This window comes from Gobio gobio (genome assembly GCF_949357685.1).
Source record: "Gobio gobio genome assembly, chromosome: 7".
NCBI classification, from domain to species: domain Eukaryota; kingdom Metazoa; phylum Chordata; class Actinopteri; order Cypriniformes; family Gobionidae; genus Gobio; species Gobio gobio.
The window spans coordinates 620,999-637,018 of record NC_137103.1 but is presented as its reverse complement, the minus strand read 5'-3'; the positions used below and the strand labels follow the sequence as shown (position 1 = coordinate 637,018).

General features: G+C 41.4%; 1 protein-coding gene across 4 annotated transcripts in view; it reads right to left on the bottom strand.

Annotated features, from left to right (window-relative positions):
- Positions 1-13,022, bottom strand: part of ranbp2 (RAN binding protein 2) — a 62,268-nt gene extending 49,246 nt beyond the window's left edge. For all 4 annotated transcript variants that reach the window (XM_079822302.1, XM_079822303.1, XM_079822304.1 and 1 more), the window contains exons 1-8: positions 12,826-13,022; positions 10,798-10,865; positions 10,596-10,707; positions 8,353-8,505; positions 8,045-8,275; positions 7,827-7,969; positions 3,097-3,292; positions 2,717-3,014 (exon numbers count right to left, since the gene is read on the bottom strand). In XM_079822302.1, coding sequence (XP_079678428.1) covers positions 2,717-3,014; positions 3,097-3,292; positions 7,827-7,969; positions 8,045-8,275; positions 8,353-8,505; positions 10,596-10,707; positions 10,798-10,865; positions 12,826-12,888 — 1,264 coding nt within the window. In that variant the 5' untranslated portion in view covers positions 12,889-13,022. The remainder of the gene's footprint in view (positions 1-2,716; positions 3,015-3,096; positions 3,293-7,826; positions 7,970-8,044; positions 8,276-8,352; positions 8,506-10,595; positions 10,708-10,797; positions 10,866-12,825) is intronic.
- Between the last annotated feature and the right edge of the window lie 2,998 nt (positions 13,023-16,020).

Genomic DNA, 16,020 nt, shown 5'->3' with positions numbered 1-16,020 from the left:
AGGCATTTTCTCCCACAGGACTGACGCATACTGGATGCTTTTCCCTTTTCACACCATTCTTTGTAAACCCTAGAAATGGTTGTGTGTGAAAATCCCAGTAACTGAGCAGATTGTGAAATACTCAGACCGGCCCGTCTGGCACCAACAACCATGCCACGCTCAAAATTGCTTAAATCTCCTTTCTTTCCCATTCCGACATTCAGTGTGGAGTTCAGGAGATTGTCTTGACCAGGACCACACCCCTAAATGCACTGAAGCAACTGCCATGTGATTGGTTCATTAGATAATTGCATTAATGAGAAATTGAACAGGTGTTCCTAATAATCCTTTAGGTGAGTGTATAATAGGCCTATACAAAATATTGTTCACATGCTGTGCAATACATGCATGCATCAGATCACAAAAATCATGTTTTCTGTTACGAGTGGACATTATACAGGGTTCCCACTCTTTCATGAACACCAGATTCAAGGACTTTTTAAAGCACCTTTTATTTTAAATCAAGCACAATAAATACGAGAAAGATGGGTGTGTTACTACTAATATATCAAATACCTACTGTACCTGTGTCTATCATTAATGCAGTAATGCTAAGGCTTATACTGACAACTAAAATACAAAAATTCAATGAGTAAAGAGGCTGGTGTAGAAGAGCGAGCGAGTTTTAACGAGAGACACAGTTTGCAGCTCTTATTCCTGCATTTAACATTTATTTCACACTAGTTTTAGTTTTCTTTTTTATAAATCATGACTTAATTAAAACATCAAAATATAGAGATAATATTGTACACATGAATTTTCCAATTAAATGAAAAGATATGGACAAGTTAATTGTTAGGCATTCAAAATATGCAAAATTATTTATTAAATCACCTGTACATGTACCTTTTTAAAAATCAATTTAAAAGGCTTTTAAGACCTGCACATATTATATTTAACAGATATAATCGCTGCCGTAATAACGGCCCATTTCAAATGTTTACGTGCTTTTCTTCTTTTTATTTTTTGAACGGTGATGAAATATTGCTCTTGTAAATACTTGCCAGCATTTCAGTTATTAAAGTTTAGATTTTTTTAAATGTATCCAAATTACAGCAAAGTGCATCCAAATTACAGCAAAGTGCAACCGTACGGTGCTCTGCAGGGGTCAAAAAGGATATAAACAGTAAATTTTGAAGAGATCTCATCTTGAAAATTCAGTGGATTCGGACGGCAATTAAATGACCACACGACCTTGGTGTTTGTCAAAAAACTGTAGGTAATTCGGCCGGGGATTTTTACGCGGGTGGTGGGAGAAAAACACTGACAATCTGGATTCGGGCGGCAATAAAAATCACTGACTAGCCCCTGTAAATTATGAAAATACCTTACGACCCCAAGAGAAACAATTTCCATCCGAATAGGGCTTTTGACAGTAGATGGCGCTTATGGAACAGCAGAAATATATTGAAATAGCTTCCTCCCGTAATGCTGTTTTGTTCTGGCAGTGCATGAAAGCCAATGTTTGTAATAGCACACGCTACTCTAACAAAATGCAGTTCATGCTTAATTCAAGCACTTTCAAGGACCTATGTTTGTTTTCAAGTACTTTCCAGGCCTTGAATCCATGTCTCTGAAATTCAAGAACTTTCAAGTACTTTCAAGAAGCGTGGGAACCCTGATTATATTAAGGTTAATACAATAGTTGATCCTGTTATCAGTATCCTCACTGATGTTTTTTTTCTTTTATCTCACAAATTTGAGAATCACAGTGACAGGACATTCTGCCATTGGCTCTCACTTTATATTGTTAACTATATTCTAAATAAACTACAACAAATATATTTATTTTGTCCTGTTGCTCCCGCAGTCTCATACCTGACTCAAAGGCTCATTATGCGGCTCATGAGGTTCTTTTCTCTCTCAGGTGATACACATCATTATTCATGATCATTCACACCTCTTCGCATACAGCCTTTGTATAGAAAAAGTGTCTTACAAAATGTAAATCAATATATTGCGTTATGTGAATGAGTAGGCACAATGATTCTCACATCAGTTTAAAGCAAAAACTCTAGGCAAATACACCCATTAGTCAAAAGTCTTGTGGACATATATATTGCGTGTTTTGTGGCCTTATGAGTGTTTTTTTTTGTTATTCTTCAAAAACCATACATAAACATTATTCTCTCAAAAATACAAGCATGAACATACATGTTAATCACATATTATAGTAGCCCAGTTTGTGCTGAACACAGTGTAATGACCCTTTTGCCATTAATCGGTTTATAAGCAACTGAAAAAAGCACAAATGTCAGAGCATGTCAAAACTTCTAAAGGGCCACAAAACTGTGCAGCCCTGTAAGAATGAAAGTGACAGCAGCCTATAAATACCTGTTAATGTGTCAATATTAATCAAATAACACAGCGTCAACAAAAACATTTATGCTGTGTTATTTTACTAAATATTACTGTTAAACCTCTATTTGTCCTATCTTTGGTCTATTGTATTTATCTTTATTACTGACTGTTCACTTGGTTTAATAATGTTTAACATTCAAGTTTTTGCTGTGCTATCAAAAGCACTTCATGTGTATTTAACATAAACAGAAAGTAAAGTTATCGCCACCCTTTTTGCTGATCTGAAAAATGATCCGATCCGTGACTCAAACCATAATGTGATCTGAACCGTGAGTTTTGTTATCTGAACCCGTTCTAGAGTCTGTCTGACACTCACCGCTGTCCCACTTGGCCAGATCTGCGGCGCTAGGTGCTTGTGCGCTGATGTGCATCTCGTTGTTGCAGATGAAGGAGAGCTGCTCGTTCTTCTGTGTGCCGAAGAGAGCGTCGAACAGATGGCTCGGCCCACTCCGGTTCCCGAACGCCTCCACCACAGCCTTCAGCAGCTGCTCCACGTCCTGGCTCAGATTCAACAGCATGTGACCCGCCTGACTCTGGCGGTCCGAGGCCAGCAGCTCCAAAGGCTTGTGGGACGTGTGCTCACTCTTCATACTCTTGGCTTTGGGTCTGGGAGCCTGAGGGAGACACGGATGTGACACTGTACAGTGGCCGATCACATGAGCTGCAGCCACACAAGGAAGAGGAAACACATCATACCTGATAGGCCAGGAGATAACAGAGAGTGGCATCATCCTGCACGGCCCTCCACTGCTGCGGCCCGTCCTGTGCCGTCTTCAGCAGCAGCGTCCCGGCGTACAGGTACAGCTGAGCCCTCATCTCTGTGAACACCTCTGACAGCTCGTCCAGTGTGTTCGTGGCCGTGTTCTTCAGAGACTGCATCATACAGTCCAAACTGCAGCAAAAACATGGCGTGAGCATTTCATGAACGTGTGAACCTGAAGCGGTAACGTTATCCAAGTCAAGTCAAGTCAACTTTATTTATAAAGCGCTTTTACAATGCATATGGTTTCAAAGCAGTTTCACGGAAAATGCAACAGAATATGATTCGGCTGTACAGCCGCTCCGGAGAAAACAGAGATGTCATCAGCTCATTTCAATTATCATACGGTGACAATGTGGGCAGAGCAGTAATTTAGTTTATTAAATAGATTAATTTCGATATTTAGTTGAAAATGTAGTGTCTCCAACTGAGCAAGCCAAGCCAAAGGCAACAGTGGCAAGGAAACCAAAACCCCATCAGGAGCAGAATGGAGAAAAATAAACCTGGGGGGGTTGGGCAGTTCTCCTCTGGCCAATTAACAAACAGCGTATGATTATTATTCTGACAACTTTACAGGTCAGAGGTCAAATTAGATAGGAATATTCGAAAGATCGGAGTCATCACGCCAGAGACGGGTTTATTGAGGATGCCGTGTTGATGAGGCAACTACTACAACCTCAAATCAGAAAAAGTTGGGACAGTATGGAAAATGCAAATCAAAAAAAGTTATTTCTAAATTTACTTTGACTTGTATTTCATTGCAGACAACATGTTTTGTCTGGTCAAATTCATGTCATTTGTAAATATGCATCCTTTCCTGTCATTCAGACCTGCAACACATTTCAAAAAAAGTTGGGAAAGTTAAGCATTTACCACTTTGTAATGTTGCCATTCCTTTTCACAACACTTAAAAGACGTTTAGGGACTGAAGACACCAAGTGATGAAGTGTTTCAGGTGTAATTTTGTCCCATTCTTCCTGCAAACAAGTCTTAAGGTGGGCAACAGTTCGGGGTCTTCATTGTCCACATTCTCTATTGGAGACAGGTCGGGACTGAGGCAGGCCAGTCAAGTACCCGAACCCTCTTACTCCACAGCCAGACTTTGTAATGTGTGCAGAATGTGGTTTTGCATTGTCTTGTTGAAATATGCATGGACGTCCCTGGAAAAGATGTCTTCTTGAAGGCAGCATATTATGCTCCAAAATCTCTATGTACTTTTCAGCATTAATGGAGCCTTCACAGAAGTGCAAGTTACCTATGCCAAGGGCACTGACACAACCCCATACCATGACTGACCCTGGCTTCTGGACTTGTTGCTGGTAACAGTCTGGATGATCCTTTTCTTCTTTGGTCCGGAGCACACGGTGTCCATTCCTCCCAAAAAATACCTCAAATACTGCTTCATCTGAGCACAGTACACGTTTCCACTGTGTGATGGTCCATCCCAGATGCCTCGAGCCCAGAGAAGTCGACTGCGCTTCTGGACACTGTTAACATAGGGCTTCCTTTTGGCACAGTACAGTTTTAACTGGCATTTGTGGATGTAACTACGTATTGTGGTACTTGACAAAGGTTTGCCAAAGTAGTCCTGAGCCCATGTGGTGATATGGCTTCTAGATGAATGACGATTCTTGATGCAGTGCCGTCTGAGGGATCGGAGATCACGGTTGTTCAGCTTAGGCTTGCGCCCTTGTCCTTTACACACTGATATTCCTCCAGATTTCTTGAATCTTTTAATTATGTTATGCACTGTTGAATGTGAAATATCCAAATCTCTTCCTATCATTCTTTGAGGAACATTGTTTTTAAACATTTCAATAATTTTCTCACGTATTTGTTGGCAAACTGGCGATCCTCGGCCCATCTTTGCTCCTAAAGGATTAGACCTTTCTTGGATGCTGCTTTTGTACCAAATCATAAATTACAATCACCTGTTTCAAATCACATCATTATTTAACCATTTTACTTCATTACTAGCCCTGAATTGCTCCTGTCCCAACTTTTTTTGAAATGTGTTGCAGGTCTGAATGACAGGAAAGGATGCATATTTACAAATGACATGAAGTTGACCAGACAAAACATGAAATATTTTGTGTTCATATTGTCTGCAATGAAATACAAGTCAAAGTAAATTTAGAAATCACTTCTTTTTTTTTTTTTAGCGTTTTCCATACGGTCCCAACTTTAACTGATTTGGGGTTGTAGATAGGAATATACAAAAGATCGGAGTCATCACGCCAGAGACGGGTTTATTGAGGATGCCGTGTCGATGAGGCAATTATTAGATAGGAATATTCAAAAGATCAGAGTCATCACGCCGGAGACGGGTTTATTGAGGATGCCGTGTCGATGAGGCAATTATTAGATAGGAATATTCGAAAGATCAGAGTCATCACGCCGGGGACGGGTTTATTGAGGATGCCGTGTCGATGAGGCAATTTCAGGGGGAGTCTAATTGTCACGGTCTCTCAGACACTTCAGGGTCATGCGTTGGTCATGTTTGGGCCCAGGTCCACCATCTGATCTGGATCCGGCCCGGATCCGGCTGACTGCAGTAAACCTCGGGATAAAACAGAGAGACTATCATTAGCGTAGATGCCATTCTTCTGATGATGTAACGAGTACATCAGGTGTTATGGGAAGTGTTCCTGGTTCCGGCTGACCTAGTTAATGCAGCCTAAAGCCCCGTTCACACCGGCAGCGACATGATCCCATTCATTTCAATGGAGCGCTGGTGACTTCCGGCGACACGAGGGACAGTGACCGTTGGCGACAGAATGGGAGCGTTAATCTTGTGATATAAAAACTGTCTCCTTAGAGTAATCAATAGTGTTCCGTTTGTATTTAAAGATAAGTGTTCTTGTGTTATGTGCTCACGAATGTAAAGTCCTAAACTGTTGATCTATGTTACCTGGCTGTTCAATAGTGTTTCACTATGGATATTAATATCCGCTGCAGAGTTGATAGGTGCGGCCCGTTCAAATGAACGCTGGATGGGTAGTTTGCTCGGCCGTGAAATAGACGTGAAAAGACCTATGAATTCATTCATTCATTTGAGCTAAAGAGACCTGTTTCCCTTATACAGAGTCCCCTTTAAATACTACACAACTTACAGGACTTAAAGTGCACCTTCAGGGGTCAGTGGAGTCAGGCCTTGACGGGTCAGGGGGACCAACACAATATTAGGATGTTATGCCTGATCGGTGTTTGTATCAAACGCTCCTCTCTAGAGTTACTGTTCTAGCTGAGTTTATGGTCACTGAAGGGCTTTTCTGAGGTGAATGTGACATATTGTTCTCCAGCTGTGTTATTGACGTCATTGAAACACTGATTGATGGATCACATGTTCATTCATGTTAATTTGCTGCTGTAACTAGTAGTGAAGAGGAAGAGATGATGGGTTCATCTGTCAGCGCGCACACACACACACACACACACACACACACACATAAAGGGATTGTAAGACGTTGGGCTGGGCGATATGGCTGAAAACTGTATCACAATATAAGGGTTTCATATCGGTCGATATCGATCATTATTGATGTTTTATGACATATTTAAAATAAGGACCAGGAGAAAAATATTTTACATTTGAACATTTATATTCTAAACTTAACCTTCCTCTGATTATAATCCCCTCAGTTATAAAGGCAGAAATGTCAACAAAACCATGGAAACACTCAAATAATTAAATTATAAACACAAGTCTAAAATATCAAATTTCAATGATCTCTTAACATTAAGGTGCAGTGCCTCCGTTATTTCTTTGGCGTTTAAATGCTTTGTCATAAGGCACTGATGCAGAGTAACCTCACCTCTCCATGTAGATTCAAAGGCTGACTCTGAAATCGCCCCCTATACCCTACATAGGGCACTATCTGAGGGGACGGCCGTCTGTAGGGGTGTCCAAAACCATAGTGGACGTTATGGAGTGCACTCATTCTATCCCACAATGCACTGCAATAATGAGTCCAAATTCACTCACTCAAGTGAACTGTATCAGTGGACTACAGTAGGGAACAGGGATTGAGGGTTTAGGGGCGATTTCAGATTCAGCCAAAGTCAAGAATAGCACAACGGCGAGCGCGGCGAGTTTTTACACGTCCCCAAACGAACGAGGCGCTGTCATTGGAGGAGCCAGACGAGAGTATAAACAAGACTTAAGGTGGTAAAGCAAGTCTTGGTCGGGACGACGGTCTTGCATAATTTGCAGACGACATTGGTCAGACTTATACAATCCCAAAAACTGCCACACTGGCGAGCCGACTCGTTTTCCTGCTTTATCAACCTTTCCTCTCTCGTTTTGGCACTCATTTTCCACTCATCACTCCACGCCGGTTCTGTTACTGAAGAATCCAACACGAGACACGATATGGCGATACTGTTACCTGATTGGCTGTTAGCCTGTCACGCCCTACGCTGCTTGGTTACCAGAGAGCGAGTGCCTTTGTTCATGCAACCAAACTTGCTTCTCAGCCTCTGGTTTCTTTCCACGAAGAAGAAAAATTTGTTGAACGTTTTATCTAACACATTTTTTATTGATATCGATGACGTGTCTATCGCGATACATATCGTTATCGTTTTATCGCCCAGCCCTAGTGAGACGTTCATCAGCTGGTGAAACTCGTGGCTGATGGAGTGGCCGGACAGGCTTGTGTTGACGTACCTCCAGAGAGCATCAGCGCTCTCCTCGCAGCCCTTCCCCATCAGGGTCAGTCTGACGCGGCTGCAGAGCGCCAGCAGCAGCTCTTTGTGAAACTTGCGCGACGCCTGCTCGTTCGACGCCACGCTGGGCTGGCAGAGATACTCCTGAAACACAGCAGATTGATCACACACAGAGTCGTATCACCAGCTTCCCTGGATCTGCTGAAGCCGCCCACTGACCTGAAGGACGCTGACCAGCAGCTCGTACCACTCCAGACGGTCCCTCAGAGCGCCAGTCTTCTCCACCTCCAGACAGTGCTTCACCGCCTCCTCGTGCCGGCCGTCTGCGCTGTACAGACGCACCAGCTTGTCATTGATGTAGGTGTCGTCGGGCCGCAGCTTGAGCTCCGACTGAAGCAGCTCGTACAGCTGGTTGGAGCCTTTCTGTCCTCGTGTGCTCAGAAGCTTCTCCTGCAACAGAGAGAGAAGCGTGAACTCGGAGGACAGCGAGTGTGTTCAGAGCAGGCGGATGTGATGTGGGCACTGACCCTCAGACTGAAGACGGAGGGATGTCCCGGCAGGAGGCTGGCGGCTTTCTCCACCCAGAACTCGGCCCGGCTGTCAGGCTCCGGTTTACCGCAGAGCAGCTCCGCCACCTTCAGAACCAGGTCTGACTGAGCCGGATTCAGATCCACTGAACGCTGAGGGGTCAGAAACAGAGGCTTAAAGAACTGGGCTCGGTTGCTAAAGCACCTTAAGTGTAATCTTCCCTTAAGTTCGCCCTTATGTTTCCCTTAAACCTAAGGCTGTTGCAGAAAAAAACCCTTAAGTGTTTCTTTAAGTGAAACGTCAAACACTTAGAATTCCCCTTAAATGCTGTTTTTTCACTCAAGTAATCCCGTAAAAAGCGTTAAGCGTTGCATAAAACTCCTTAACGGTCATTTCCCTAAGTATAACTTAAGGTTTGGAAATCGTAACCTTAAGAGTAACACGGACAAAAATAAGACGACATGGCTGAGTTTATGAACCAGCTGAAGATCATTATGTGCCAAGAAGAGTTTTTAGGGATAGGGAGAACCCTTTGGACCATCTTAGCAATGAAAAATTGTTGCAAGAATACACCGATTTGACCATCACACATCGCAACCACTGTGACAGATGAAGAAAAACTCACATAATTAAAGAAGTCGTTTGACGTTATAACAAGTCATTAATGTCTAATGTTTCATATAATAGAACCGAAGCTATAGATTGTGAATTTAAACATTTCTCGTTTACCAGCGGCTAAAGTCAGGATGACTAGCCGAGGTGAGGCTGTTCCAGGCAGGATCTCACAACATCTTTAAACAGGCGCGATCTTTACAAATAAACCACAGATTTGAGCTTTAAACAACTACATTCTCGACTGCACAACTCTTAAAACTACATTTCGTGACACAATAACAGTAGTATTTTTCAATTTCGCGGCCACGACCACTATGATAAGCGCAAAAGGACGCGCGTCAATTTCGCTCCAAACGCTTGCTTTATACGTGTCCATCTCGCTTTGGACACGCGAATGCATTCAAAGTTTAAGCGTCAAACTAGGCGCAAATTTGACGCTCTATTCACGTTTGGGGTGAGCGCAGCATTAGTGTTATGGCAACAAGACTTTATAACGTGAATCCAGGATCGCTGTCGTGAAACACTTCAATGTTTCCCTAAGAGAACCGTTTAAGAGATTATTTGCAAAACCCTTAAGTAGGCTTGCTACGATAGTCGGTGTAGCCGGTGTTACCAGTGTCCAGACTCAACACCGGTTACATCACTTGCCCACCGTGGCACCGCCCACCGTCTTTTAGATTTTTTTATAGTAATAAAATAATTTAGTTCAGTTAGAGAACAGACAATACAAATAAAAACTGAACGTATCTGCTTAATAAAGCAGGATCCGACTGTGAGTCTCGGCAGCGGCTGGAGTCATTCATCAGATTTAAGAGTGAGGAGCTGACGGAGATGATCGCGCAAGATTTGGTTTCAAAGCGAAACGTAAAAGCGCCTATTTAAGGGAGTTTGTCATTTGTTTTGTTGTTGTGTTTTTCATTAAAAATAATAGGCTAATGAACCCACAATTCAAGCAACTCGCAGCCGAATTGGCGCCAATTCAAAACCGATAGTAAAATGTGCACGGCCGCACAGACCGCGCATTGTTTACTTTCGTCTGGCTCCGCAGTGCGAGCCTCCGCTACGCTGACTGCGCGTATTTATTTTTGCCGCGCGCACCCTCGCGCTCGTGTGGGCGCGTCGAGTATAAACAAGGCTTTACGGACGAACTGTTATTCATTCATGGCGTGCATCTCGATCATAGTCTGATCAATGCTTGATCAGTGCCCTGACTACTGAACTAGGAACTGATTGAGACGCACCCATGGCCTCACAGAGCGCGCATTTACAGACGAGCTTCATTCACGGTGTGCGCGCACTGGCACGTTTTCAGTTCAGAGCGGTCGTGTGCATGTTACTTTCGGTTAGATAGAATTAGTGATTTAAAAGCCTCCGCCGGTGATACCGGTATTACCGTTGTTGACACACATCAATTAACCGGTGGGAAAATTCTCACCGTCACATCCCTACCCTTAAGTTATTCTCTTAGGTAAGGGGAAATCGCCCCTTAAGTTCATACTTGAGGGAAAACTTCAGGTGCTTTATGCCACCGGGAACTGATGCTTACACTGCGTCTGACTCAAGAGTTACCACAGATGAGCACAACCGATGTTCATATGCAGATAAAGGAAGAGTAAAGGAAGCCAACCTTGTAACATCCCACAGCTTTGTCCGTTTCCCCGTCGCGTTCGAACAGCTGCCCGAGGAACTTGTGCGCTTTAGGATCCTTCGGCTGACCGGTCAGATACTCTGAAACATGCCTATGACCGAACGGTGTGAGAGAGAAACACATCACTTCAGAGAGAAACCAGACATTACACAAACCACAAAGAGCAAAGGAATTAGCCTACCTTTGAGCAAGGTCATATTCTTTAGCCTCAAAGAATAGTTTGGCAAACAGAAAGCCTTTCACTGCCTTCTGCAAGACACAAAACAGGTCAAAGCGTCACGTTTAATAATCTATAACAGTTCACAGTCGCTTGTTTTAAGCGCGGAACACTTCAATGCTAGTTCATTCTAGTAATTCAGTCCATTTTATCACGAAATTCAAACGATAAATGCCATTTTGACGCTCTTTAATGTGTCAACTGATCACTGTATAGGCGAGTATTCTAGCGGCCGCGCGCGATCATCTCTTCCAGAAGAATAAACATGAATTAATATCTTAAAGTGTGTTGAGGATAACACTTACTGAAACGTTTCATATGTGGTGTAATCGCTCAGTGTTTCAATCGCAGAAAGACGTCAAACAGCTGGAGAACAATGTCCTGTAGCATCATCTACCTCAGAAGTCCTTCAGTGTCCACAGATGTTAATCACTATATATTAATTCTAATTAATACTACGGGGCCGTTGAATGCTTAAATCTGATTGGCTGATGAACGTTCTGAGGTGTGCAATTATTTTCTGGGAGATGCACAGCGAACGTAGTTCCAGGCAGCTCTTGACCGCATTACAGTTCATATCACTTCGCATAGTTAACTGTAATAACGGACTAAAAAACAACATGACAGACGATTTTCCTAAAGTAAATCTTAATATTTACGGTGAATATAACACGTTCAACAACTGGGCGGCAGCAGTATTAGACAGTCCAGATGAAAACCAACAGACAGAAGCGGACATCGAAGGCAAGCTTTTCTGTCTCATTACTGAAATCACACACACTCGCACTACAGTTTGCACAGAAAGCTGTCAGCGCTGCCCTGACCATTTGATCAGTTCGCCCATATAGTGGAGACACTTTTTTCACTAGCGAGGTAATAACAGCTGTTTAGAGACGCACAGAGGGAGCCTAGTTCACACAAGCGCGCACACTCTCTTAAAAGCGATTTAAGTACAAAAACCGGACGAATCCCTTTAAATATATAATCGGATCGATGTCTTGAGGTGTGGTAACCGTAGTATAAGCGGAATAATTGACTCCGGGGCATTCAATTATTAGAATAATAATGCACACCCGTAATTATTATAACTAAACATGAATATAGGCTCATAGTTTGGGCTCTGTTGTTAACCTTTAATATTATAGTAATAATATGTAAGTAAGGGCTCCCTATATAGTTTACAGCATTATCTTTAAGAAACTTTTAGTTATAATTTAATTTATTTGGACAGACACAATTTTTTCAGTAAACCACTGTTTAATAAAAAATACATAAAAAGCCATTTTGTAAAACTGCTGTACCGAACCGTGAGTTCTGTGTACCGTTAACCCTAATGCACATTATACCATATTCAGCTTTAATCTGTAACACTGTAAAGCCTGAAGCTGAGACGAGGGAGATTACACTGACAATTCATTAAACATATAGACATTTTAGGGAGATTACACTGACAATTCATTAAACATATACAGACATTTTAAAACATAACAGACAAAACAACAGAACTACAGTCCGTGAGAGTAAAATATCACTAAATGGCCGAATCTGTCGAACAAACCCACAATCTGAAGATCCACCTCGATCATGAAGTTTATTACCGTGAAAAATGATGATATTTATGAGCTTAAATGTAGAGTTCTGCTGAATTATTAGGGTTTCAGTGAACACACATCAACATGTGTTCATTAACCACACACTAAAGCGAGGAACTGATCTGAGATCAACAACACGAGAAGAGCTCGAGATAAAGTTGATATGAATATGAGAGTGAGAACAGGTACAGATTGTTGATCAGAGAGAGCAATAAAGCGTTAGTTCCTCAGTTAAAGCGGTGAAGAGTGATTCTGTGGACACTACACGTGCGGAAACGAGAAGACCTGAGGAGAGCTGACGGTTTGAGTGACAGACGCAGAGCGCGCGCTCCCGGTGTGTGTGTGTGTGTGTGTGTGCCATTCTCGGGCCTGAGTGTGTGTGAGTGTGTGTGTGTCTTACCTTCTCTTTGTGAAAGGGCGAGGCGCTGATGAACCGCTCCACGTCCTCTTTACTGCGCCGCATGGCCGCTGTCACACACACACACACACACACACACTCCGTCGCTGTTTTAGCTGAGGATCATTTAAACACGGAGCAGAATCTGCGAGCGCTATCTGCCCAACGGCTGTGTAATGACGCACTTCCTGTTCCCGTTCACTTCTTCTTCTTCTTCCTTTAGTTTCTTGGCAGATTGCATCGTTTATTTGTTGCATACCGCCTCCTACTGTACAGGAGTGTGTAGAGTGTTTTGACTATTCAATTAAAAAAATAAAATAATAATAATAATACAAATAAAATAAAATAAAAAAATTATATTCTTCTTATTAAATCACTGTCTTTAAGGAAAATAAATAAATGTCTAATTCTTTCGCTTTGCATTGTTCCCAGAGAATATCCTCAATGTTGTCATCCATTTCTTGCCATCTTTGTCTCTGTTCACTGTCTCTCCTACATCTAAATTAAACATCTTTCACATCTTCCTGTGTTTGACATGCTGTGCGTAAACCATCTCCTTTCCCTGCCAGCTTCAGTGTTGCATTCACTCCTGTATGTCCCATTCTTCATCTTGAGTATACTATTTCTTCCTTCCTATTTCTCATATTCATTCTTTTTCCTCCAACCTGTTTCTGAATATTGTAATATTGCCTAGCCTTAGGCTCTGTTTCCCATTCCTGTTGCCAATTCTTTGTTATTTCACATTTTATTTTAGCTTTCGCTTCTCCTTTCCCTATTGGAACATTAATATCTATTTCTTTATTTTTTAGTGCCTTTTTTGCTAAATCGTCAGCCTTTTCATTGCCTCTTATTCCAATATGTGCTGGAACCCAACAGAACTGAACTCTTATTCCTAATCTTTGAATATTTAACAATAGATTTCTAACCTCTACTATTAAATCATCTCTGACTGAAACTCCACTTTCTAAACTCTGAAATACAGCCACTGAATCTGAGCATATTATTGATTTTAATGGTTTTGTCTCCTCTATCCACATTAATGCAGTTATTATATCAGACATCCCAAGTCTCCCGGAAGTTCCGGGAGTCTCCCGCATATTGATAGCGGCTCCCTGATGCCCGCAAATTAGTTAAATTCTCCCGCAATCTAGAGCGAGCGAGCAAGAGCGCGCATGCGAGACACAGACTGTGCACGCGCGCTCGGCAGAGAGCGAGAGAGAGCGAGAGACCTTGCGTGTGCTAGTGTGCACCTAATGAAGCGCATGTAAGACGGAGAGCATCCTGATTGGCCTGTTTCGGCAAGTCAACCAATCAATTGTCAGTGTGGGCGGGCTTTTATCTCTTCTCCTGAACCGAATTAATCAGTTCAGTGTATCTAGAAACTGGAGCGCCATGGCAGAGGGAGAGTGCCACAAAAAACGAAAGTATAATGTATAAACATAATGACAATCTTGCACGCTGTACAGTTTGTAACTGACATGTTATGGTTGAGTTAAACAAGTTTCATTTCATGTGCATATTTTTTCAGGTCGGCTAGTTGCCAAGGCTACATGAAAACAACAAACTCCTTAGACCTGTTTAAAGTTGCAATGAAATATACTATTTATGTAAACTGCTTTTATTTATAAGCAGCTTATGTAAATAGTAAAAGTGATCCACATAATTTTACATAATTTTTTACAAATAATTGCATAGGCCTATAGAAATGATATATTAATGATATATTATAATATACAAGTAAAATCATGTTCTGTTGTGAAATTCGGGATTCCTTTCCTCCTTTCATGTGTTTTTTTTTTTTTGGGGGGGGGGGGGGTACCTCCCTGAAATGACTTTTTTCAGGTTGGGATGTCTGTTATATCCATCCAAACCCTTCAGCCTTTGTTTGATATTCCCAACAATCATTTAATACTGACATTGCTGGATTATTATTACTCCCATGCAACCTAACCTTATAGGCTAATGCTAGTTTAATGAATCTTAATGTAAGCCCGTTCACTTCTTCTTCTTCTTCTTCTTCTTCTTCTTCTTCTTCTTCTTCTTCTTCTTCTTCTTCTTCTTCTTCTTCTTCTTCTTCTTCTTTTGAGTTTAATGGCGGTTGGCAAACCAGCTTTTGATGCATTTCCGCCCCCTGCTGGAGTGTGAATACCTAGGATGATGGAAAGGAAAACTACTATCTATATATATATATTTTTTTTTTAAAAACATAAAAAAAAAAACCCTGTATAAATCCCTTATATTCTGTATAACAGCTTCTTTAGTTCTTCCACGAGTTGGGCCCGTTCATCATCATATCCTTCACAGTGAACATGCTCACAATAGATAAACCCATCTGTCTCACTTTTGCCTATCAAGTGTGAATAATCATTTAATCTGGTATGCCCAATGCGTATATCGAAATAATTGTGTCATCTCTTCTGGATCCATATTTTCTCCTTTCACTCCGCACTTTATCCTGAATATATACAGATGTCTTCCTCTGAACTCCTTATTCCAGTGGTCTGGCCATATATTTATAACAGCTTTCCTTGTTATGCACTTAGCTTCAGCCTTGCTTAATGGAATCTTCATGTCAATTTCATCCTTTTTTAATCCAGTCTTTGCCAGTTTATTCACTATCTCATTTCCCTCAACGCCTACATGAGCTGGAACCCATAAAAATGATATATTTTTATCAAGTGGATTTATTCTGTACAAAATCTGTAATATGTCGTATAAGATATCTTGTCTAGCATCTGACTTTCCACTTTTTAAGCTGCACAAAACTGATAATGAATCAGAGCATATAACTATATTCTTCATATTCGATTCTTCCACCCATATGAATATTGCCATGAGTTCTGTTGTACTGATCTCATGGCATCTGCTTATTCCCTGCGACATTCTTTTAAAAGAACATGCAGCCGATTCACGAAACGTAAAATCATTTTAATTTATTAAGATTGTTCTGAAGACAAAAACTGAAGAATCTTAATATGATTCTTGAAGTCTTTACACACATTAACATGGATTTGGCACAGTTATAATGGAAGATGTTGAAGTATGTTCTTATTTTAAAGTTTAGTGTTAAAGTTTAGTTTTGTTTTGCATTCATTACGACTACAATAGATGACCATTGAGGAGCATTCTTGATATGAGTGTTGTTTTATCTTCTTTAGAGTAAATGCAGCGATCTTATGGTTGGTCAGAATTTAATGT